This window comes from Phocoena phocoena, chromosome 1, assembly GCF_963924675.1.
Source record: "Phocoena phocoena chromosome 1, mPhoPho1.1, whole genome shotgun sequence".
Classification (NCBI taxonomy): Eukaryota; Metazoa; Chordata; class Mammalia; order Artiodactyla; family Phocoenidae; genus Phocoena; species Phocoena phocoena.
Window position 1 is genome coordinate 157,287,977 of NC_089219.1, and position 26,343 is coordinate 157,314,319.

At 37.4% G+C, this 26,343-nt stretch overlaps 1 protein-coding gene across 2 annotated transcripts in view; it reads left to right on the top strand.

Moving 5' to 3' along the window:
* WDR64 (WD repeat domain 64) overlaps positions 1 to 26,343 on the top strand; it is a 150,368-nt gene that overhangs the window by 42,055 nt on the left and 81,970 nt on the right. For both annotated transcript variants that reach the window (XM_065883312.1, XM_065883323.1), the window contains 3 exons: positions 12,675 to 12,754; positions 19,025 to 19,164; positions 25,215 to 25,341. In XM_065883312.1, coding sequence (XP_065739384.1) covers positions 12,675 to 12,754; positions 19,025 to 19,164; positions 25,215 to 25,341 — 347 coding nt within the window. The remainder of the gene's footprint in view (positions 1 to 12,674; positions 12,755 to 19,024; positions 19,165 to 25,214; positions 25,342 to 26,343) is intronic.

The following is a 26,343-nucleotide window of genomic DNA, read 5'->3' on the forward strand; positions in this document are numbered from 1 at the left end:
TGTTGGACTTACGTATACCTACTCACTATGTCCACCTGGATATCTTATAACCCCTTAAATTTCACTTCACTTCCCCCACTTTTTAATCTATGCCTTTTATAGAATTTAAAAATTTTCTTGGTGGCACCATGATGCATCAAATCATCTAGGCAGAAATTTAGCAACCCCACATGACTCCTTTTTCCCTCAACCCCTAAAAATCATCAGTCACCAATTTGTCTATATTGCCTTAAAACTTCTTGTTGAATCTATTTTATATTCTGTATCTCTATTGTCCTAGGCTGTTCTCTCCAACTACCCTCTTGTGCCAATACTCTTCCAAACTATTCTTGTAAGGATGATATCCAACCATCTCAATGTCCTCCACACTTCTCCATCACCTGCCACAGCACTCCCATTATCTGGTTCCTGTTAACCTCTCCACTTCATCCACTTCACTGCTCTTTACTACCTTGTTCTTAGGTTCCTGTTATCCTGTTACTCTGAACTTCTTGCTGATCCCTGGATACTGCATGTTGGGACTTTGTACATGTTCAGTGCCTGAAATACTCTCTCCACTCTTCCTCTTAGTTCTTCTACCTCAACCTCCATAATCCTGTGGGGTTTTTTTCTTTTTTTGAAAAGAAGGAAGTTTTTTATTTTTAAAATTGTTTCCAGTTTTTTGAGGTATAACTGACCCCATAAATCCTTTAAGGATCAAGTGATACCAACTCTAGGAAATTTTCCTGACCTCTCCCAGCAACCTCTTCCCCAGCTGGGTTAGGTACCCTTTTCATGCTTCAGTCTTTGTACTTATTGCATTTTAATTATGTTTAAGGATGTGTCTTTCCAAGACACTAAGCTTGTTGAGTTTTTGTGTATTCAACATTCTCTTTCTGATAGTCCTATAATTTGAACAAAACTGCATAGATGACTCCAGAAGAAGCTCTAGAGCAGGAGGCTGAATATTCACTTTTTTTTTTTTTTTAGCAAATACTTATTGGTTAGTTACTTTATTTAAAGCACTGTATTACGTGTTGGAAATTTAAAGATGCATAAGACTAGGTCTTTGCTCTCATGTCTAATGAGGGAGAAAGGAAATAGATTCCGAGAGAGGGTGATAAGTGTTATGACATCGATTTAAGAGAGTTGTATGGGAGCAGAAGAGAGTTCTCAGAGCATCTTAAGGTAGGATGGGAGTGTGGATAAAAATTGAGGTAAGCTTCCTGAAAAGGAGTGTCATGCATACTGAGTTTTGAAGAACTGGTAAGAGTTAGCCAGGTAAAGCAGTTGCAGGAGAGTAGAGTTGATAAATAGTCACATTAAAGAAATGACATTTATAAAGGCACAGAAGTGAAAAAGAAGATGGTGAATTCTAGAAACTGTAAGTGGTTCAATATGATCGGAACAGAGAGAAAGAGTTGGGAAAGATGAGACTGGATAAGCGAAACATGAAGAGACCTGCATACCATGATAAAAAGTTGGAATTTTAACCTGATGGCTACAGGAAGCCATTGAATACTTTAGAAAGAAAAGTGATAAAATTCGTGTTTTTGACAGATTACCCTAGCAGCAAAGTGGAGAATGGATTGGGGAAAGGCAAGTTGAAAAGAGGGAGACCAATTGGGAAGATATGGCAATAGTTTAGAAAATAAATGATGGGGATTTGAACTGAACCAGTGAAAGTAAGGATGGAAAGAGAACAGATTCTTGTATAATTTACAAGAACTGGTGACCTACTGGATGAGAGAAATAAAGGAAAGAGAGGAATCTAAGGTTCATTTTTTCATTCTCAACAATATTTAATGTATGCCTATTATAGATCAAAAACTGTTCCAAGAAGTGATATAATGGTATACAAAAAAGACTAACTCTCTCCTCTCCTGGAGTCATATTCTAGTGGGAGAGCAAATAATCAAATGAATAATACAGACTTAGGTGAGTAGGTGGTGGAGATGAAGGAGCATTATGGGATAAAGAGTGATGGGAGGCAGTAATCTTGACAGGATGGTCACGAGAGACTGCTCTGAGGAGATAACATGTGATCAGAGATCTGAGTGAGGTGAAGAGCAAATCATCCAAAGATTTAGAAGAAAAGCATTAGAGCAGCAGACACCAGGCTCAGTTTGGGGAAACTATATACGTGGCTGTGCTTTTCACTACGAGAGAATATAAATAAAGGAATACATTTGCAAGGGAATTCTAGATCACGCCTGCCACTTATTCATTGTCCAAGAGTCTTGAGCATGTTTTTTTAAACTTTTTTGAACCTCAATAACCTCATTTATAAATGGGAATAATACTAACTTCTTAGCTCATGGGATTTTTGTGCTACTCAAATAAGCTGAAATGGGTGAAGGTGCTTTGAAAACTAAACCCCCTTAACAACTGAAAGTATTATTATTTGCTTATAGACATTTAAGGTCTTTTGTGGAGACTGGATTTTTAAAGAACACTGATTTCCACATGCCGCCAAAATCTATGATAATAATAAATACTCTAACACTGCAAGAAAGGAAAGGCACAAGTTTTCCTTTGGGAACAATTTGTATGGACCAATACTCCCTTTTCCAAGTATTAGGATCTTTCAATCAGGTGGTGAATGCTTGTATTAGGTCTTAATGAAATGTTAATAGGTACCTTTTTTTTGTCAGCAAAAACATGCCCTTCAACTGACATGATTCTAGGAAGATCTAATTCTCTTTTTTTTTTTTTCCAGTGACATATCCTCAAGAGCAGAATTGAGTTAAACACACTCTTATTCCTTTTTATTTATTTATTTATTTATTTATTAACATCTTTACTGGAGTATAATTGCTTTACAATGGTGTGTTAGTTTCTGCTTTATAACAAGGTGAATCAGCTATACATATATATATATATATATATATATCCCCATAACTCTTCCCTCTTGTGTCTCCCTTCCTCCCACCCTCCCTATCCCACCCTTCTTGGTGGTCACAAAGCACCAAGCTATCTCCCTGTGCTATGTGGCTGCTTTCCACTAGCTACTGGTTTTACATTTGGTAGTGTATATATGTCTATGCCAATCTCTCACTTTGTCCCAGCTTACCCTTCCCCCTCCCTGTGTCTTCAAGTCCATTCTCCAGTAGGTCTTTATTCCCATCCTGCTCCTAGGTTCATCATGACGATTTTTTTTCGATTCCATATATATGTGTTAGTATACGGTATTTGTTTTTCTCTTTCTGACTTACTTCACTCTGTATGACAGACTCTAGGTCCATCTACCTCACTACAAATAACTCAGTTTCGTTTCTTTTTATGGCTGAGTAATATTCCATTGTACATACGTGCCACATCTTCTTTATCCATTCATCTGTTGATGGACACTTAGATTGTTTCCATGTCCTGGTTATTGTAAATAGAGCTGCAATGAACATTGTGATACATGACTCTTTTTGAATTATGGTTTTCTCAGGGTATATGCCCAGTAGTGGGATTGCTGGGTCGTATGGTAGTTCTATTTTTAGTTTTTTAAGGAATCTCCATACTGTTCTCCATAGTGGCTGTATCAATTTACTCCCACCAACAGTGCAAGAGGGTTCCCTTTTCTCCACACCCACCCTCTCCAGCATTTATTGTTTGTAGTTTTTTTTTTTGTTTTTTTTTTTGCGGTACGTGGGCCTCTCACTGTTGTGGCCTCTCCCGTTGCGGAGCACAGGCTCCAGACGTGCAGGTTCAGCGGCCATGGCTCACGGGCCCAGCTGCTCCGTGGCATGTGGGATCTTCCCGGACTGGGGTACGAACCCGTGTCCCCTGCATCGGCAGGCAGACTCTCAACAACTGCGTCACCAGGGAAACCCTGTAGATTTTTTATTATGGCCATTCTGACTGGTGTGAGGTGATAGCTCATTGTAGTTTCGGTTTGCATTTCTCTAATGATTAATGATGTTGAGCATTCGTTCATGTGTTTGTTGGCAATCTGTACGTCTTCTTTGGAGAAATGTCTATTTAGGTCTTCTGCCCATTTTTGGATTGGGTTGTTTGTTTTTTTGATATTGAGCTGCATGAGCTGCTTGTAAATTTTGGAGATTAATCCTTTGTCAGTTGCTTCATTTGCAAATATTTTCTCTCATTCTGTGGGTTGTCTTTCCATCTTGGTTACAGTTTCCTTTGCTGTGCAAAAGCTTTTATGTTTCATTAGGTCCTATTTGTTTCTTTTTGTTTTTATTTCCATTTCTCTAGGAGGTGGGTCAAAAAGGATCTTGCTGTGATTTATGTCAGAGAGTGTTCTTCCTATGTTTTCCTCTAAGAGTTTGATAGTGTCTGGCCTTACATTTAGGTGTTTAATCCATTTTGAGTTTATTTTTGTGTATGGTGTTAGGGAGTGTTCTAATTTCATTCATTTATATGTAGCTGTCCACTTTTCCCAGCACTACTTATTGAAGAGGTTGTCTTTTCTCCATTGTATATTCTTGCCTCCTTTATCAAAAATAAGGTGACCATATGTGCGTGGGTTTATCTCTGAGCTTTCTATTCTGTTCCATTGATCTATATTTCTCTTTTTGTGCCAGTATCATACTGTCTGATTACTGTAGCTTTGTAGTATAGTCTGAAGTCAGGGAGCCTGATTCCTCCAGCTCCATTTTTCTTTTTATCCTTGTATCCCATTCCATTTTTACTTATGTGCAAACAGGGACACACACACACACACACACACACACACATGCAACCATTCTTTGAGTTTAATAAATCTTTTTATTTATATGTTTTGTTCAAAATGAATGTTAGTATGTATTTTTTATTTATGTAATATTATTGTAGGGAATTTAAATTCCTCCTCTCTGCAGTGTTCTGTAGATTTGGTACTTTGTAGCTGTAAACACTTAAATTATCTAGAAGGTTTTCTTTTTCATACTTGCCAGTACTTTCTGGTCTTAGGTCTGAAGAGCATCTATTTTGCAATAGGCAGGAGTTTGTCTTTAAGCTCAATTCCAAGCTTCCTAGTATTCACCATATCTCCTGGAATTTGGCCCAAGAGGGTCAGGAAACTGTGAGACAAAAATACACAAACTCAGCAAATAATGATCATTGATCTATTCTGTCAAATTCTGGCTAACTTTTCAACTACTTCCTTGGGTCACTCTCCTAAATCTAGAAGCTAAAGAGATTTCTCAAGTGATACAGTGTAATCATGTTTTCCAGAACTGTCAGTGCCATTGAGGAGTCATTTCAATAGAGAGTCGAGTCCACTCCATCCTTAGATTCATCGTATTCTTATCTCTGCAATTTCTTATGATAAGTCTTAAGCTGAGACAGATGAAACTGCATTTATACTAATTCATAATTGGCCAGTTGTTAAAATGGAAGCCAGTACAGCTCCCAGAAAGGCAGGAAAAAACTCCTCTCAAAAAAAATTTTCCATTTAAGAAATGATTATCATTCTGGTCATAATTTTGTATGGTAATTTCACAAATGTACCAGCAGGAAAATGAACATATGCTATTAATATTGCCATGTAAAGAATATTGGCCTATTGCAAGACATAAGTTGAACCATTAACCCTTTAATAGCTTGGCAATTCCAAGAGATGAGCAATTAACTACTTAGCATTACTCTTTATTAGTTACCCAGCTTGGAGGCAGATTGTAATATTAGAAAGTATGTAGTGGTTCTCAGTAGGGTTGCTATGGAGCCAGTCAGAACTGGTTTCTGTCTGGCACTCAAGGCTTTGTGACCATTGAACACATTACCATTAGCTCTACTTAGTCTCAGTTTTTCTGTCTTTAAATGGGAATGAATATACCTACCTTGTAGTGTTATAAGGTATGCAAAAATTAACCTAATTTACTCAGGTAAAGTGCCTAGCTTAATGCATGGTATATATAGTTAGTGCTCAATAAATGTAAAAGTTCCTCTTTTTGTTTCCTTAATAAAGATACTGAAATACATCAGAAAATGAATTTTAATACTGAGATCAGGTGGAGTTACTGTAGACCTGTACTGGTTTGTTCTTTGTGTTCCCACTTCTATAGTAGGGGTCAGAAAATGGCATGTGCCATGTTCAGTGGGCCATCTGCTTTTGTAGCATCTGCAAACTAAGAATAAGTTTTACATTTGTAAATGGTTGAAAAAATCAAAAGAAGAATAATATTTCATGACCCATGAAAATTATATGAAATTCAAATTTCATTGCTCATGAAGTTATATGGGAACACAACCATGCTCACTTGTTTACGTGTTATTTACAGCTGTTTTTGTGCTACAGTGGCAGAGAGTAAATAGGAAAGTGTAAAATATTTATTATCTGGATTCTTAAAGAAAAAGTTTACCATACATGATCTAAAGTTTTCTATTGCACCTTCTCTTGTTCTTTGGGAATGGGTACAATATGGATTAATCATAGGCAATAACCCATAGTGAGGACCACTATTTAAAAAAAATACCTTTACCTGAGGCACGCAAATTTCCTGCCTTACATCATTAAGGAGGAAATAAAAATGACTTCTTCTTTGTCCCCTGCATTCCTCGCATCTACCCCAACCCCAAGGGAAGATAAGAGAGGATACAAGTTTGCTCAATGGCCCTTCACCTTTAGCAATTGCATGATCCCCCTGGGATGCTTTCCTGTCTGAACATCATATTACATTCAGTGAATAACCCTAATTATGTAACGTTCCATCTGATTACCCTGCTTCCCTCTCCAGATCAGAGCTCACAAATTTGTGTAACATTAGCAGGGAAACTGAGGTGAAGTATGCTATGATTCAGGCAAGTTCTTTTGATAGTATAGTGTTTGGTTTTTTTTTTTCATTTTGAAGAAATTATTAGAAAATGTTTCTCCTTCAAAAGTACTATTATCTCAGGGAAAAATTCAGAGGGAACTTCCCAGAATCAATATATTTCTATTCTGTGTGACTCTGAAAACTGGTACATTACTGTCAACCAGTGGTATTTTTCCCTGAAGTGTATTCAAACATATTTATTGGGAGTCTTCTGTGTTCAAAGGCCCATGGTATCTACATTTTATTTTGTTATGGAATGGACAATATGGGCCAACATTGTACATCAGACTATGAGTCTAGTGCTATCTTGCTGTGGTCACTGTTTAGAGGTGGGTCTCCCTGAGGCATCCTAGACAAGAGGGTGGTCCCCCCCAACCCCTGGCCTACCACCCCATCCCTGAGGAGGGACCATGGTGTGGAGGACCTGAGCTCAAGTCCAAACACCAAACCAGATATCTCACTGCACTGTAAGATGTTGAGTGAAAACTCTCTTCATTCTTCAGATGTAAAATGCTGTGGAAATACTAGTCAATATTATCATAACTTTCTCAGAGAACACTCTGGTATGTACCAGTTAGAGTAAATTACACCTAGTTACAGAATAAGAAAGCAATCTGTTAAAAACTATGCAGTTGAATATGTATATAAAATATCTGTGAAAAGCAGCTCATCTTTTAAGTTTTTTCCTAGTTGACATCAATTATATGAATTTTCTTAGCTGCAACTGGCTTTATTGAAAGACACAGTTCATCCATTTCTGGTCCATTTAATTATGTGGGCCAGGAAAATAGATTAATTTTATCTAATGGGCAGGTATTTTAAAAAAAACAAAACAATTTTAATGGGAAGTATGTATGATCACCATTTTACATGCTGAGACATTGATGTAAAAATGTTTGATAGATCCATAATCAACTAACAGGGCATTAAATGTTTCTTTTCCTGCTATCATAGAATTTCAGCTAAAGTTCCATTTAAAGAAAGATATACTAAACCATCCTCACAGAATTATTAGAAGGTAGTCAGACCAGTCCCATGACTCTTATCTTATCAGTCACCCACAGCAATGAAGAAACAACAAGCAATTCTAAAATAGTTGAAAAGGAGGATGCAATTACCTAGCTGTGGAACTCTGGGGAATGCTGAGGCATTTGGTCTGCCATCCCCAGGGTGAGAGTGGAGGTGGGAGAGAGTTTCCCCCACCTCAGACCACCGGAGGAGAGCTCCAGGAGAGCCTGCTCCAGGAGAGCCAAAAAAGCAGGGAAATACATCTGGCTCCGCAGGGGCTACTTGCTGAGGCCCCAAAGGACACAGGCTCACCTTAGGCAAGTTTGACAGGTGACATATGCACATTATGACCACTACTTGCTTCCCCATGGGGAATACTGAAGGCTGCAGGCTGGACCATATTATGACATGCGGCCCTGAGCACTTTTGCCTTCATGTGTCCCTCCCACCATAACGCTCTCAATATTGCACATTATTTTTGATATAATTTTAAAGACTTCAACTTTTTTAATGTTTTAGGCTCTAAAAGTTTTAGTTTTTCTGATATGAGAAAAAATTAAAACACTTCTCTTGACCCTAAACTTAAATTTTTTCCTTTGATTTTAAGAACAATTAGAACATTTCTGTGGGCCCCCAAAATTACTGTGGGCCCTCAGCTCTGCCCCTGCTGTACCTAATGCACACATTCCTACCTGGCAGGAGGGACCCAAGACAATAGGGTGGGGCTGCATTCAGGTTGACACTGTCCTGCATGACTAGCCTGTGTGAATTTCCTGTGGGCCACAGTCAGTGGTTTAGCAGGAATTTCCCTTTCTAATGGAAACTGGTCCAAGAAGACTTGGTGCTGGGGCACGATGATGTACTAAGAGGCTGTGTTTGGAGACAAGGGTAGAAGAAAATAATGACATTCTCAGTTTATACCTAATCAAGTTCAGTTCATTCAGTCAACCAGAAAAACATGTCATTGGCAAAAGTGTAAATAAGTCACCAGAAATAAGTAGAAACTATTTCTTATCTGGAACGTTTAAACATTTTCAAAATTCTAAATTCTGACTTTAGATTTATGTTACTGAATTAGGACTGCTTTTCATGAACTGTAAATAAGTAGTCATTTGAATAAATTAGGACTATAGTTTACCTTTGCATTAGCTAGTCAGAAAAATTACTACTATAAACTAGATATAAATTTTTTGGAAGAAAAAATCTTTTAAAATATCGTAGAGGTATCTTTTTACATAGAAGTAGTATAATCTATTCCTGTTTATTTAGTAAACTTCCCACTTAGGACTTAACAACTGATACTTTGTGTTACTTTTGAACTTTAAAACAAAAAGAGCTACTTTTTTCTCCTCTAAATGATCATTCACACTTATCAAAATTGGAAATTTTGTCTAAACTATTGCTATTTTATCATCGTGTATGTTTTTTAAAATATAGGAGCTGTCTCATTCAGAGGTTGCAAACTGGTAGTCTCACGAGCTAAATGCAACCTGCAAATGGTGTTTTGTTTGGTAGCATTTACAGTCATTTATTTGGTTTTATTAACTGACTCTGGGCCTTGGCTCCCACTTTCCACAGGACATGCACTCTCCATGCACTCCCTGTAGTTTCCTAGCCAGCCGGCTTCGCTCATATGGTTTACCTGCCTGGCTCCTGTACACATCTTAACTAATGAACACTCTCACCTCTGCTATCACAGTTCACTGATGTTTCCTCTAGGCCAGTGCTGGACATTCAGTTTGTACTCAGTAAATTTTGTTGAGGCCCTACTGAGTGCCCCCCAAAATTGTTTCACAGGCCTTGTTGTCATTGGGGAATTTCTCTCTCTTGATTACTTCCCTTTCAGAGTATACTTTTAGCTCACTATGCTCTCTCCCCAACTCCTTTGCCAACTGCAGACATTATTTAATACAGAAATCTAATGCTTTAATAATCTTAGGTAAGACAGGAACAATTTTCAAACATACTATCCTGAACATTTCCAATATGGAAATTCTATAGTCAACAACCTTCAATGAATCCATAAATTCAGATCTATTTCTCCCATAACCCTCTAGCTGCTCTAATTTCACTTTTTCCCCCACACGGGGGGGAGCTACACTACTGATTAGAAAGTACAATGAGTCATTGGAGTCTTTGTTCATGTACTTTCCCCTACCCCAATCCAGGGGCCATTGGTAACGGTTATGCAGGTTGTGTGCTGCATAGTGCTGGCCACCACCTACATAAGCTATGCAGTGGCCTGCTGGACTCCTACTCAGCCACATCCACACAGAAAGCATACAATCAAAGATTTTAAGTAGTAGAAGCTATTTAAGCTATAACCAAATCCTTGGTCTCATAAGTGGGGAAATTGTAGTTCAGCAAAATTAAGTGACACTTCTAATGTCATATATTTAGCAACAGAATGTGACCAAAATCTAGGCCTCCTGACCTCAACCCTGGATGCATTCTAAGTCCACTTCACCAGTTTGCCCTGTCAAGCTCCATCCATTTTATGGCAGGTCCCTACAGAAGTCTGCCCTTCCCACTACCTCCTCCTACTGGGGCTCCTGTTAAAAAAAAAAATCAGAAAGAGCTCTCATATTCTTTCTTGAAACTATCAGGAACTAACTCAAAAGCAGGGTGCATATACCCCAGAGGGAATGCAAGATGAGCCATCAGAAAGTGGGTAGAAAATTCTAGAAATTCTCTTTCTTTTACATTTTTATCTCATTTTTATTGCTGTTTGTTTATAAGATACATACTATATTAATTGTGTAATATATGTATATAATTTACAAGTAAATGTTATAGGCATATATGTGAGAAAACATTTTGGAAAAAAATTTAATATGAATTTCTGAGCCCCTTGAAGATTCCGATTTACTAAGTTAGGGATAGGATAAGGAATTTATATTTTAGCATCCAAAGTGATTCTGATTCCAAGTTTAGGAACCACTGCTCTAAGGTCATGAGAATTCCTGACCTAAGTAAAGAGGTTAATGAAGTTAACCTCTAAGTTAAGAGATTGATGAAGTTGAATGTAGGGTTCTAAGGAATACTCTTTACCTTAGGTTTAAGGAAGAATAAAAAGTAACATAATTGGAAAAACTACACATGATCCATGGTTCCCAGTAAGAGCCTCTTATGTAAATTCCTGAATTTAGTTGAGCAAATTTTTTTCTTCATAATTTTTCTGACATTAAGCAAAGTTGTTTCAGCCAAATCTTGTATCTACATCTTCCCAAAGACTGCAATTCAGACTTCATTTACATGCTCTCTCATTGACTTTGTGATTGTGTTCTGAGAAATCTACAGCTTGTGTTTAATTCACATCCATTTCTTTTATAGCCTAAATTCACATTGGGCACTTATAATGAAAATTTATTCTCACCTGAAGTTTAGGGTGATAATTGCAATCCAAGACGCTTCTGGGTATTGCCCCTTAGGTTTATTATCTCAAAGATAACCCCAAAATATAAGCTACATAGAAGTTATGCTTTATGAGGCCCAGTTTTTGTAAAGAGCCACATTTGAAGAAGTGTAGTCTAGTGGGCAAAAAGAATTAAAAAGAAACTGTAATATAATTTAAAATTACAAATACATGTACCCCTTGACTTGCAATACCACTTCTAAGAACTTGTCTTTTAGAAATACATACATATGAAATGGTACTTTTATAAGAAAGTTGCAGTATTATTTGTAATCACAAAAAATTTGAGAAAGCTTGATGTCCCTCAGAAATTAAGTGATGATTTAGTCTTACAAAGGAATACTCTATGACAATTAGAAAAAAGAATGAGAAAATTTTTTACCTACTGATTTGGAAAGATCATCAAGATATATTATTAAGTGAAAAAACCAAGGAACAGAATAGTATATATTACCATTTTATTTAAAAAAAAAGAAAAGAAAAGGAAACATACAAGGCAAGAGGAGACTAAGGTCAGGTGCTTTATGCCTAAGGGAAAATAACATGGTACTAGACTAGAAAATAACACAAAAGACTTTATTTAGTTGGTGCGGGCAGGAGGGTGGAGTCCAGGAAAGGCCTTTCTGAGAAAGTGATATTTAAGCTGACACTTACAGGAGGGTGTCTGTTAGTGTGGCTAGGATCCGGGGAAAGAAAATCTTTGGCCTGTGCAGAAGCTCTTGAGGAGAAAGAGAGTTCAGTGAGGCCAGAAAGGAAGCTAAAGAGACCACATGGCTGGATCCAGGGGAAGAGGAGAGCATGGAGTGAGCCTGAAAAGGTGACAAGGACCATCCAGCACCATATGGGCTTGGTGGGCCAGGTGAAGGAACCTGGTGTTTCTTAGAGTATCAGGAGTCCACTGGAGAAAAGTGATGTGATCCAACTCATGTTTTAGAAAGATCACTTTGGCTGCAACTTGACAACAGGATTTGGAGTGGGATTGGGGAAAGAGAATGGGAAATAGTAGAAGCTGAGAGATTAGCAGTTTATTGCAGTAGTTCCGGTGAGAGGGGATGGAGAGTTGAACCAAGACATTGTGGCGGAAATGGGAAGAAGTGGTGAGATTTCATGTCTATTTAGGAGGTAAAATCAACAAGACTTGACAGCAAGTTGGATGTGGGTAGTGAGTGAGAGGGAAGTATCCAAATACATTCCTGCCATTCTGTACTACACTCATTTAGCTGAGCAATATACTTTCTGGCTTAAGACGTGATATATCTCTGCCCATTCTTAACACCAGCACAACTGCAACTCCAGGGTAGAGGAAAGGATTTCTTTTTAAACAGAAACAACGCAAATGCTGCATTAATATCATATTATAAAGTAGATTCTGTGGGTCAGTAAGAATTTAATCTTTGCTTATAATATTTTCTGTGGGTAAATGGATTCATAACAACTTAGAAGTGAGCCTCTCGAACACAATCTAAGTTGGAATTAGCTTTATAAGGAAAAATATACAAGCTTTATATCTAATTTGTGTTTTGCAGGCCTGTCAGAGAGTTTTCCATGCCAAGAGGAGCAAACACTTTTTGTTACAGTATAAAAGCAAATGTGATTGTCACGGGAGGTAAGAGGACATTTCATGTTACACAGAGATTTTCTACTTTGCAAAGAGTGCTCTCCTTAATTAACACAGTTATAGAGTTTCATACAGTGATCGCATTTTACTGCTAGAGAAAACTTTTAGAGAATTTTAAAGTTCGTATAAAGTCAAATCTGTCATTCTTTTTCTTTGTGGCTTTTTGATTTGGTGGCACACTTAGAAAGACCTTCCCCAGCCTGTGAATGTGTGAAGCAAATTCTCCCATATTTACTATAATTGTTTGTTTGTTGTATATTTTACTTTTAAATCTTTAATCTCTCTAGAACTTGTTTCAATGTGTAGGAGCATGAATTCCTAGCCTGGGGCCCATGTGTGGGCTTTAAGGGAGTCCTACAGCCCCTGCGGCTGAATGCTTGTGTATCTATGTGCATTTTTCTGGAAAGAAAGTCCAAAATTTTATCAAATCCTCAAAGGAGTCCCTGACAAAAAGGTCAAGAGCCAATGGTTTAGCAGTAACAGAGAAGAGGACCAGGGATAGAGTGTTGAAAAATACCAATATTTAAGGGCTAAGATTATCTGCTGAGAGTAGGAGGAAAGATGACAAATACTTGAGGGGAAAGGTGACGGACTGAAATATTCTTCCGGCCTCAGACTCCTTATCTATCATACTGAGGTTCTAAGACTGGGATGGCTTTCAGCCTGGGCTCTGTAGTCAGACTGCCTAGGAACAAATCCTGGCTCTCTTACTGGCAAGCGGTATGGCCTTTTATAGGTTATTTAATTCCTGTATGCTTCAATCTCACCTGCAAAATGGAGCTGATAATAATACATACTCATAATGGTATTATAAGAATAAAGTACTTACACAGGCAGGGTCTTGCACGTAATAAGTCTTCAATCCAAATTTGCTAATACTGATGCTAACAATAACAAAAAAACACCTACTTCATATGATAGTGTTTAAGATTAATTGAGGTAAGGTATGCCTGGCACATAGTAGGTTATCAATAATTATTAATTCAATTCATTTACAACAGTTAGGCACAATCACTTTGATCAACTTATACAGGTTTTGTTGGAATAAATTGAAAGCTTCAGTTCATTAGGAGGCTGTTACAGAAGTCATGAGTGAGATGGTGAGGGTCTGAGTTATTGTAGGTGCTCTAGAAAAGGAAAAGCAAGAGTCAGTCTCTAAGACATGGAAAAATAAATTATTCATAAGACCTGGAGACAGAATGATATTGGGGATTAATAAAAGGGAGCAGCCATCTCCAAGTTTGTAAGGAGGGAAACATAGAAGAATAGCAGTTGCATTGATAATTACATAGAAATTGAGAAGAGGGTGCTTATATGGAGAAAGAATGCAAACAAAATTTCAATTTTGAACTTAAATATCAAGTGTCAATTAGACATCTGAGAGGATATTCCTACTGGTGATGGGTAAAGATCTGGCTGGAGATAGGAGCTGTTAAGGACTCCGTAGGCTACCTGTGTGTTGGAGAAGATGAGCTCCCAGAGGCTCCTCAAGGAGATCAGGGTCACCTTAAAGGAAACAAGGGACATGTAGACTTGAAAGATGTAAACGAGCAAAACAGAAACACAAACAAATAAACATCAAGAAAATGGCCTATACTGGAGATCTGAATTTTAAAAGAGAAAAAAGATTTTGAAAAAGAGGAAGAAAGCCCTGCCATCAAAAACATCAACAAATATACCATTTGGTAAATGCTTAGAGTACACATATTCACTAAAGGAGGCGAGATGTTAGATGAATAAGTGCTATTGGCCCCCTTCCATGTAAGATTTCTTCAAATTTCTTCTCCCAAAATGCACACAGCAGGCAGTATTTGGTTTCCTACAAAGAGTATCCTGCCTCAGCCTTGAGGTACACATAAGGATAGCTGCACTTTCACTTCATGACAGGGTAATCTCCTTTGAGGACATAAAGTTAATTTTTTTTCAAGTACACTGTGCATTTAAAGTTTATACTTAAATCTGTCCTCAGCTTTGGGCCTGCCACAACACTTACTTAAAATTAGATTGTGGTTCAAATCTTATTTTTAAAAATTTTGTTGTAGTCTACTGGAAAGCAAAACTAATGAAAACAGTGAACTAGAAGATAGAAGAACTGGGTTTAGTCATAGCCTGGCCACTAACCAACTGTATGATTTTCAACAATCACTTAGTCTCTGCCTGGTGCTCATTTTCCTTATCTGGTAAAATGAAGACGTTGGACTACATAAATTTTAAGATTCTTTTGAACATAATACTCTGATACTATTGTTTTAAAAACTTCCTGTTCATAGGAGATAAACTAAATTGTCCTTTTGAAAAATTGGAGCCGAGTTTTCCAATTAGATGTTATTCAATATATAACCACAGCTTCGTGTATTCAGAAAAACAAAGCATTAACTGGTCACAAACCTACATTTCAGTTAAAGACAGCAAGAAAAGAAAGAAAGGTGTCTGGATAAGAACCTGAAAAGCAATATGTGGGAGTCACGGCTTAGACTGGGGGCAAGTTTCCTGACACTCAATACTGATGTTTCTAAGCACACACAGGAATCCAACTCTTTAAGCTGTACTAATTAAGGCTATCATGTAGAGAGCTCCATAATGAGATCTATAACACATAAGGGAACAGAAGAAATACTAAAATCAGATGTTTTCAATAAAAGAAGTAGAATGCTTGTATCATAATTTCCTGATCCCCCATTGCCCTTTCCTGACTATCTTGGCTCATTACTTGCAATGGTCCTGGCCGGAAGTCAGAAGGAGGGAGTAGGTGAGGGAAGGAGAGTATATTGGTGGTGAGAGAGTAAGCAGCAAAACTGCCTGAGAATCAGACTGCGGTGGATGCTGCATTCACGGCAGCTTGTCTTCAGTTAGATAAAAGCAATGACTTCTGTCCTGCTTCAACCTGAGCCCAGCACACAAAGCCTTTGAAAAAGTAGTACTTAAATACGTGGCTACAGTGAGATTTGATTTCTAAAATCTGATTGTTCTGAAAGATATGCTGTCACATTAATCTTAACCAATTCCTTTGGACAACCCTTCGTTCCCACACAAAAGAATGCAAAACATAAGAATGGACCAGGGCTTCCCTGGTGGCTCAGTGGTTAAGAATCCGCCTGCCAAGGCAGGGGACATGGGTTCAAGCCCTGGTCCAGGAAGATCCCATAGGCTGCGGAGCAACTAAGCCCGTGCACCGCAACTACTGAGCCTGTGCTCTAGAGCCTGCGAGGCATAACTACTGAGCCTGCATGCCACAACTACTGAAGCTCGCGTGCCTAGAGACTGTGCTCTGCAGCAAGACAAGCCACCACAATGAGAAGCCTGCACACTGCACCGAAGAGTAGCCCCCACTCACCACAACCAGAGAAAAGCCCATGAGCAGCAACAAAGACCCAACGTAGCCAAAAATAAAATAAATTTTAAGAAATAAACTAATTAATTTTATTTAAAAAAGAGAAAAGGAATGGACCAACTTTTGTATACTTTGTAGTCTTAAGTATTTTAATCAGTTCTGGGAAAAAAAATGTGTTTGGTAATGTTTTGGGACTCAAACCACTTCAGTGCTTATGGATTAAAGCATTTGACTCTCACTAACCTCAGTGTTAATTATTATAAGATCCCCACTTCAGCTTTGAAAACCTGCTAATTATAGTGTTTCTAGCACTCTTTCAAAGGCAAGAAAACATTTAGCAGTATGACTGACAAGCAGCTAATTCTTTCCACCGTTTGTAATTTATTGAATTGCCACAGTTATGGAGCTTCTGTTAGTAGAAAATGCAAATCCTCAATAACTGAAAACACATTTTTCTCAGGAGAATACTCTTGTTGATTGCTCCATGTGCAGTATGTAGCAGCTGATGACTCAAAATACACTCTAAAAGCAGATTTGCTAAACATAGTTGAATGTGTTAAATGTGCAGGGACATTTGATGAGCTTAAAAAAACAGAAGTTCTTGCAGAAGGAAAAAAAAAAGCCAAACCAGGACAAGGTATTTCCTGAGCATTATTTTGGTGAACATCAAGAATTTTTTACCCAATAGTTGTCTCTACTGGCCATTTTAAGAATTAACCTCCTAATTTGGAAGGTCTAGTATATAAAAACAATTATCTGCCATCCCAACTATCTTGGGGACTCTGCATGCATTTGTTCATGTTTCATTCAACAAACATTTATTACACAGCTGCTCTGGACTAGACATGGTAAACCTCATAAAGATCAGGTTGAATTTCTAATATTCAAGGATTCAAAATCTAAAGTACAAATAAGGCATGTTTATAGATAGCTATAAATTGGAGCATGAGACAGCTGATTAATAATAATAATAATAATGCAGTTGAAATACTGTATGCATTTAGAGGTTAGTATTGTGTCTCTGTACATTCTGGGTCCAAAAAGTAGCCACACACACTATATAAGGATTTCATTACTATCAATGAAAAGCAAGCAGAGCTGGAGGACCTCTGGTAGTAGATAATAGAGAACCTCTGGAAGATTGAGTTTCCTTCACAATGCATATTGAACAAAGTCCTTAGTTTAAAAGGCCTGGACATTTCTCGGGGGGCAATCGTCTATTGAATCCTTCTGCATGTAATATACAAGTCATAGATTTTCTTCAGCGGATAGTGGTCTTATCCTTCAGGAGCAACAGTGCCCATTTCAGCAGTTACCCTGTCTAACATTATCTAGGATGATTTATGGGCCTGAGGCTTAGGGTTCTGAACATATCTGAGAAATGGGACACTTCTTAGCCATAGACAGTGAAAAGCAAATCAGGCAAGATACTGCATTATTGGAATTACTCAGTTTTAATCATGTAACTGATAACCAATTTTACTGGGTCTAAAACAGTACTTTGTTTTATATCTGCTAATTGAATTGTTTGACTGTATCTTTTACCCGTGATCTATTATAATTTTTATATTTAAAACTTAATAAAAATGTTATCATATATGTTTATACACACACATCTAGTTATAGCATAAAAACTGCCAGCTATTCACCAAACCTATATTATCTCTTACTGGATATACAGCTAGACTACATTTCCCAGACTAGAAAGTGCATTCAGTATAGCATCCTGCAATTTCTTGGTAAAAATACATTTTAAAACAGTGATTTTTGTATTTGGACAACATTTATAAGATATTTTTATTTGTGTATATTTTATGTGTGATAGTAATTTTTGTTGTTGAGAAAAAGTATTTTCTGAAAATAATTCAAAGTATTTAAATATAAATGGGAAAATGTTATTCTTTTTTCCCGTTGCGGAGCACAGGCTCCGGATGCGCAGGCTCAGCGGCCATGGCTCACGGGCCCAGCCTCTCCGCGGCATGTGGGATCCTCCCGGACCAGGGAACGAACCCGTGTCCCCTGTATCGGCAGGCGGACTCTCAACCACTGCGCCACCAGGGAAGCCCGAAAAATGTTATTCTTAACTCTGAAAATAAAAACTTTATTCGTGGGACTTCCCTGGCCATCAAGTGGCCACTCCTCACTACGATTGCAGGGGGAACAGGTTCGATCCCTGGTTGGGGAACTAAGATCCTGCATGCTGCATGGTGTGGCCAAAAAGAAAAAAGAAGTCTATTTGTAAGAGAGAAAAAGAAGTTAACAGTGACAACCTATAGGGTGTGGAACTAGGGATTATAAGGGAAAAGAGGACATTTTTACAATAATAATACCCTTCCATACTGTTTAAATCTTTCACTATGTACCTATGTGATTTTAACAATTAATAAAATCTTATCTATGCCATGATAGTAATTGCATATAAATTTTGTATGCTCATGAGTATGTGCTAGAAGGGAAGATGGAAAAACAAAAACAGCTGATTTGTTATAATGGTAAAGATTATGTGCAATTTTTCACTTTCTTTGATTCCTTTTATTATTATAATGCTTGCATAATTTAAAAATGTAGAAACAAAAGAACAGCTGTCTTAAGTACTTTTGGGAAGTAAATAAAGTATAAATAATACATTAATGCATGAATGAGTAGGAAAGTGTTAAATCAAGAAAAGGACTCATAGAATATTTATGAGAATTCACATTTATATATGTAAATACAATTATTAAAAAACAGCCTTGACAAGAAGAAGCAGATCCAAAACAAGTCTAGACTCTTAGCAAGTCAATCATAGACAACATCCTGGAAGAAACAGACTGTGATTTGATATTAGAAGAAAGATAAGGATATGATTAAGGGTGAGAGAGACTCTTTAAACTGTGACCACCTGCAACTCTGAGAAAATAAATAATCTTCACGTGTCCTTCTTTCAGGAGATGATAAAGTGCTCCGGTTGTGGCACCCCAATATCAGCACCAAGCCAGTAGGGAAACTTGTGGGGCACATGTTCAGTATCACCGAGATTGTAACAAATGAGACAGACCAACATGTCATCAGCCTATCTTCTGCAAAGGTAACAAAAAGAAAACAACAAAAATGAAACAGAACAATTCTTTCCCTTAAAATCAACTATTGGAAAACCTAGAATACATATAATTTTTGACTGAAATGGCTGATAGTCACTGAGAAAAATATTGTGAATTTGGATAAGGAAATGATAAGTCACTGTGCTCTGTTTCTATTGATTTCAGCATAAGAAAGAACATATTTAAAGACAAGAATAAAAGGAATACAACATTAGAAAGAGAGCCTATCCTCAATAGTAAAACACAATATAGCCCTCCCATGATCATTAAAGACAGAAAAAATAAGGATTTCTAGACATAGATAACAAACTTATGGTTACGAAAGGGGAAAGGGAGTGGGGGAGGAATAAATTAGGAGTTTGGGATTAGCAGATACAAACTACTATATATATAATAGATAAACAACAAGGTCCTACTGTATAGCACAGGGAACTATATTCAATATTCTGTAATAAACCATAATGAAAAAGAATATGGAAAACAATATATAATGTATAACTGAATCACTTTGTTGTACACCAGAAACTAACACAACATTGTAAATCAACTCTACTTCAATTTTTAAAAAAGCAAAGAAGGAACAAAGACAGATTTCTGTTGTTATTGCTATTACTACACAGTGTTTTAAATGTTCTAAATAATGTAATAAAAAAAGAAAAATGACTTACAACTATTAGAAATGAGACTGCATATTTGCAAATCATGTGATTGCTGGAAAAATTCAAAAAGTTTTAGAGCATATAAATTTGGTAAAGTGGCTGGTTATATTGATAGTAGCAATTTATAAAATTAAATTTCTGTGTAAGAGCAGAAACAGAAAACAATGGTCAAAGGGGTAGTAGCATTCACAAGAGCAAAAATGTATGAAATGCCTAGAAATAATCTTAACAAGCAATATTCACTGTTAATATTGCTAACTATGAAGTTCTTCTGAGGTACTTTTATTTAAGAACATGAAAGTAGGGACTTTCCTAAATGGGAGTATTATACTGTAAGAGATACTCTCCATCAAATTAAGCTATACACTTAATGTTATTCAGGATTATTTAGACATTAGTTTGCCAAATTTAATGTAAAAGTGTTGACATGAAAGAATATCCTAGAAACTTTGGAAAATATGATTACAAGATGACACTTTCCTTATCAGATATTAAAAATTATAGTAAAGCCTCAATAAATAAAACAGAACAGCAGTCAATGCATCAGTAGACACATCTATGAAACAAAAGAGAAAATTCACACACGAGTGTGAATGGGAATTTCGTATATGATAAAAGTAGCATTTTAAATCTGTGAGCAAAGGATTGTTTGTTCATTAAATGTTGGGAAAACTGATTAACTATATTAGGAAAAAATAAGTAATCAGATCATCATTTCACAATTAACAACAAAATGTACTCCATATGGATTAAAGATTTTAAATGTAAAATATAAAACCTTAGTAGTCCTAAAATTTTCCAGAAAAAAACACAGGTGAATATTCATGTAGCCATCAGGTAATTCCTAGGCATAACACCTATGGCTGAAGAAAAAAAATAAATGTGACTACATAAACATTCAAACTGTAAAGTATTATAATAGCTATCATTTATCAAATGCTTACTAAGAAGCACACACTGTGCTCATTATTTTACATCACAACTTACTTGATGCTAATAACAACCCTGTAATTATCTCAATTTTGCACATGTAAAGGAAAATGACATCTAAATAACTTGCATTAAATAAGTGTAGCCGGGCTTCCCTGGTGGCGCAGTGGTTGAGAGTCCGTCTGCCTATGCAGGGTACACGGGTTCGTGCACCGGTCCGGGAAGATCCCACATGCCGCAGAATGGCTGGGCCCGTGAGCCATGGCCGCTGAGCCTGCGCGTCCGGAACCTGTGCTCTGCAACGGGAGTGGCCACAACAGTGAGAGGCCCGCGTACCGCAAAAAAAAAGTGTAGCCAATCCTGTATCTGTCCTGAGCCCAGACAGCCTTCTTTTACCCATAAAAAAGGATAAAGAAAGATAGCAGAAGGGGGAAAAATGCAACAAAAATGACATAAACTGGAATAATATTCTTAAACAAACAAAAAATGTTAACAAATCAGTAGGAAAAAAGGAGGAGGGAAGAGGGAGATGGCAAAGAATACAGACATGTTCACATAGTACTGTTGGGGGTAAAGTTGGCAAAAATTCATGGGCTAATAAAATAAATTTTTATTCTAATAAAATAATCAGGGGCTTCCCTGGTGGCGCAGTGGTTGAAAGTCCGCCTGCCGATGCTGGGGACACGGGTTCGTGCCCCGGTCTGGGAAGATCCCACATGCCGCGGAGCGACTGGGTCCGTGAGCCATGGACGCTGAGCCTGCGCGTCTGGAGCCTGTGCTCCGCAACGGGAGAAGCCACAGCAGTGAGAGGCCTGCATACCGCATAAAAAAAAAAAAAAATCATCATCATCAAAGCGCCCAGAGATCTATGTTAAAGGATATTCATTGTGCTATTGCTTCTATTGGTTTAAAAAATAAAAAGGAAAAGAAAAAAGGAAGGGAAATATTAGGGAGTGAGAAATTCAGTGTCTAAAAATAAGGCTTTTATCAGTAATTTACTTATTTTCCCTCAGTTTTATTGAAATATAATTGACGTATAACACTGTATGAGATTAAGGTGTATGGCATAATGATCTGACTTACATACATCATGAAATGATAACCACAGTAGGTTCAGTGAATGCTCATCATCTAGAGACTGTCGTACTAAGTGAAGTAAGTCAGTCAGAGAAAGACAAATATCATATGATATTGCTTATATGTGGAACCTAAAAAAATGATACAAATGAACTTATTTACAGAACAGAATGGAGTCACAGATGTAGAAAATAAACTTACGGTCACCAGGGGGGGAGCGGGGGGAGGAGGGATAAATTGGGAGATTGGGATTGACATATACACACTACTATATATGAAACAGATAACTTATAAGGACCTACTGTATAGCAGAGGGAACTCTACTTAATACTCTGTAATGGCCTATATGGGAAAATAATCTAAAAAAAGAGTGGATATGTGTATATGTATAGCTGAGTCACTTTTTTAAAAAGGTGGAAAACCCTAAATTAAAGTCTTTTAAACGGGAAGAAATCTTTTTTAACTCTTAAGTTCATAAAGATATCCTCCTCTAAAATTTTCTAAAAATTATAGTTTCTTTTTAATATTTAGGGGCATGTGTCTGTATGTGTGTGTGTGCATGCGTGTGTGTGTGTGTGTGTGTGTGTGTGTGTGTCTATATGCTAGCTCCTCCACATCTGCAACCATCTTTCACATAGCCCCTTGGGCCCCAGTCTAGAAATAGGTCTAGTCCCTGAGCCAGAGATTGCCTTGGTTTAGTTTCTGGTCAGAAGGCAGAGTCCCTCCCTTTCACTGATCTTACAACTTTCTCTAAACGATGCCTCCAGATGAAAATAGAGCACAGCTTATTGCTTCTCAGTCTCCTTTTCCTGAACTGGGAGACCTGCTCTGGGTGCTGCCATGGAGTAGTGATAGTGCTTTTGGTCCTGTCTGCCCTGCAGGAGCTGCTCCCCTGATACCACTGTCTGTTCCAAACAAGTGCCCAGGCTCTGGCGGGAGCCCACTCACTGCTTTGTATGCCTCTCTTAGTTGGATCTGTAGAGATTATATATCTTGCTTTGAAGCCTTGCTATTTCTTTTTGCTCTCTCTTTTTATATTTTCTCTACTATTTCTCTGTGTTTGGAGAAGAAATGGCAGAGTGAGGCATAAATTTATTGCAGTATTCTGACCTGAATTCTAACTCTTTAATTCTCTTTATGACAGGTTTAAAGAAAGAGTAACAGTTAGCTAGATAGAGAGGAAATAGTAGATGATAGGAAGAGTATGTGTGAATGCACATAGACGATAAAGAGAAAAATGTTTTGGAAATTGGAAGCAGTTTGTTATGACAGTAACTAAGACAGCCTATGGGGAGAGGGCAGCAGAAAAACCTAGAGGAGAGACGCAGCATAATGAGTCTTGTGTCTTCTGCCAGCCCAATAATCACCACTTCCCTAAAAACCCACAAAAGACCTAAAGAACTGAAGAGAAGAGAAATATGATAAAGAAAATAGAATCACTCCATAGAGTGATTTGAAACATCACTGGTTTCAAAACATATTCACAACAATTCATTGAGGTGGAGAGTACTGGTGTTTTATGTCCATTCTAGAAACAAGAAAACCGAGGCTAAAGGAATTTAAATGATGGGCTAGAACTGAAACCCAAAACCCCTTTTGCTTCATCCCTTGTTCTTTCCTCCAACTACAATTCTAAGCATATACACGTACAGTAAAAAGACTGCCAACCATGAAGTATCTCAGCCAAAACAATAGAATCAAAAACAGTTACAGACTTCCCTGGTGGTGCAGTGGTTAACAATCTACCTGCCAATGCAGGGAACACAGGTTCGAGCCCTGGTCCGGGAAGATCCCACATGCCATGGAGCAATTAAGCCTGTCCGCCACAACTACTGAGCCTGTGCTCTAGAGCTCGCGAGCCAAAACTACTGGGCCCGTGAGCTGCAACTACTGAAGCCTGCACACCTAGAGCCCATGCTCCACAACAAGTGAAGCTACCGCACCGCAATGAAGAGTAGCCCCCACTCGCCGCAACTAGGGAAAGCCCATGCACAGCAACAAAGAGCCAATGCAGCCATAAATAAATAAAACAGTTAGAACAGAGATAAATTTCTTTGGCTTTCCTTGATTCCACTTTTAGATTTTTCCCCTACTTGTCTCCCTGAACCTAATTCATAATTAGACCCTGAACTTAAATTTATAAAGAGTCCATTACACTTGCTTACTCTGTGATGCAAACACTGATAAATTTCAATATTCTAGCTAATCCCCAAACTTGCATTTTTATGAGAACAAAAGAAGTAACTCCCAATTGTACATATTCTGAGTAATAGTGGCCTACAGAGTGTATACATGTGAGCCAAAGCTCCTAATCACATGACTTTGACATTTTTATGCTCCTACATATAAGGACCAACCTGCCTTCACAATAGTGAAGTTTCTAATTTAATTAACCAAATTCTAAGTGTCTCAAATAAGAAGCCAGTATCTCTGTTAACAAAACTACTTATCAAAGTTTTATATGTAGTTCTATAAAATTATCACTCATTTATTCAACAAATATTCCAATTTAATTAGTAATATATAGTGATAGGTAATATATATAACGACTATTATAATATAAAAATATTATTTAATGCTGATGCATGCTAGGAAACGTAATCCTTGATCAAGTCACACTTTTTTTCCTGAAATCAATCACACTAACTTTCTAAAAAAAAAACAGAATAATGAAGAATACTAATTGCAAGTGACAAAGTAAACTTGACCAAGTTTTGCTGAATCTGTACTTTACTGTTCTTTCTATTATATCAAAACATGTTCTATCTGAGTAATGACATAGTTCTGTTTCCTTCCTCAAAGGAGAGCTCTAATAACCTATTTCCCTATACTCTTCCTGTATCTACACCATCCCTAAAAACTGCTTTCTGTAATTCTTACATCCCTAGACAGGAAGAGGGGAGGGTTCTTCGAAACCTCATTTAGTAAGATTTTCTCATCTTCTTAAGTCATGGAAGAGCAATTTGAAACCCTCCACCAAAACTATGCCTTCTCTCTATTTTTTAATCCACAGTGTAAAGAGAAATATGGCTTAAGTTCAACTGTTAATCATGGCCAGTCCTTTATTATGCCTCCAAATTCTTAAAGGATAATAAGTACTATGTCTTTCTCCTCTCTTCTGTAAGGATAGAAAAATCTAGTTCCTATAGGCAAACTTTTAGTCACTGCTTTTATTTTCTTCTGATATTAATGAATAACAATTGAATCAAGAACCAAATTAAAGTTTAGCAAATGAGTGCTCGTCATGTAAATCATAATTTCCTACAAGTTTTTAAGAGCATATTGTAGACTCTAAAAATGGTTCACCTAAATAGCTTTGAGTAGGGAAAGTAAAGTGGAAAAATGGTGACCAGTGTTCTTTATCCCTCCAGGTTTTCAGGGTGTGGGATATACAGACTCTTTCACTATTACAAGTCTTCCATGATAGCCAGGGAGGACCAGGAGACATGCAGATTTACTCTATGGTATTTGATTCCAATCATGGCATGCTTGTTACAGGTAAGTGCACCCACAGTGGAGAGAGAGGATAGAGTCCTGAATGACTGAACCCCCAGCACTGAGGCTAACAGATTTGTTGTCCCCTTTTCCTGCTGCTCCTTAGAAAGGTGCTGACTAAAGAGACAAAAGATCCTGTTAGGCATTTGGGTTGAACACTATTTACATGCCTGCCCTCAGAAGAAGGTTTAGAAGAAATGAGCAGTATTGACAATACTTATTCTCTCTGGAACATCAACCCAGAATGCATTTCCTAAGCATTTTTCCACTGACTACCTGCTCTGAGTTCCTGTGGGATTAATTAGGGCAGAGAAATGATTGGTGATATCTCTGCTGGTAGATAATATAATTATTTTTTAACTTTTGGGTTTTTTTCTGGATTGGAAGTGAAATAGCACTTCGTGCTTGATAGATAATTTTCCACCTTGTAAAACAGAACTTAATTCTAGTTGTAAGCACCCCTCCTCTATACTACCTCCTCTAAAAATAACATAAAAATGACTACAAGAACATTTTCTCTTAGTGCCCCAAACTGCATGTTTGATTGCTGGGCTCAGCACAGCACCTTCATTCCATTTATCATCAGAGTAACTAATGACTCAAGTATCAAGGCAAAAAGAAAAACACAAAAAACGATCAGAAAATCAAAGATGCATCCCAATATTATATAATTCTGATAGTATTCTGCTTACAAAAGTATAGAGCTTTGTGTGTTGCTTAATCACTAAAATTGCATACGTTGACTGCAACCATCAACTTGACATCAGAACTGCATTAAGCTTATCTCTCAGATTTTAATTTGTGCTTTCATTCAAATGAAGCAGCCATAGTAATCTTCTAAACCCCAATGACAGCAACACCACATTGTAGAATATGTTGTTGTAACTGTCACCATTGTTGTTGTTACTCTATTAAGACAACTACCATTTGATTAGTTCTTCCACAAAATGCTTTCATGGATTTTATTTCACTTGATCTGTGTAACCACCACTTAAGGTAGGAATT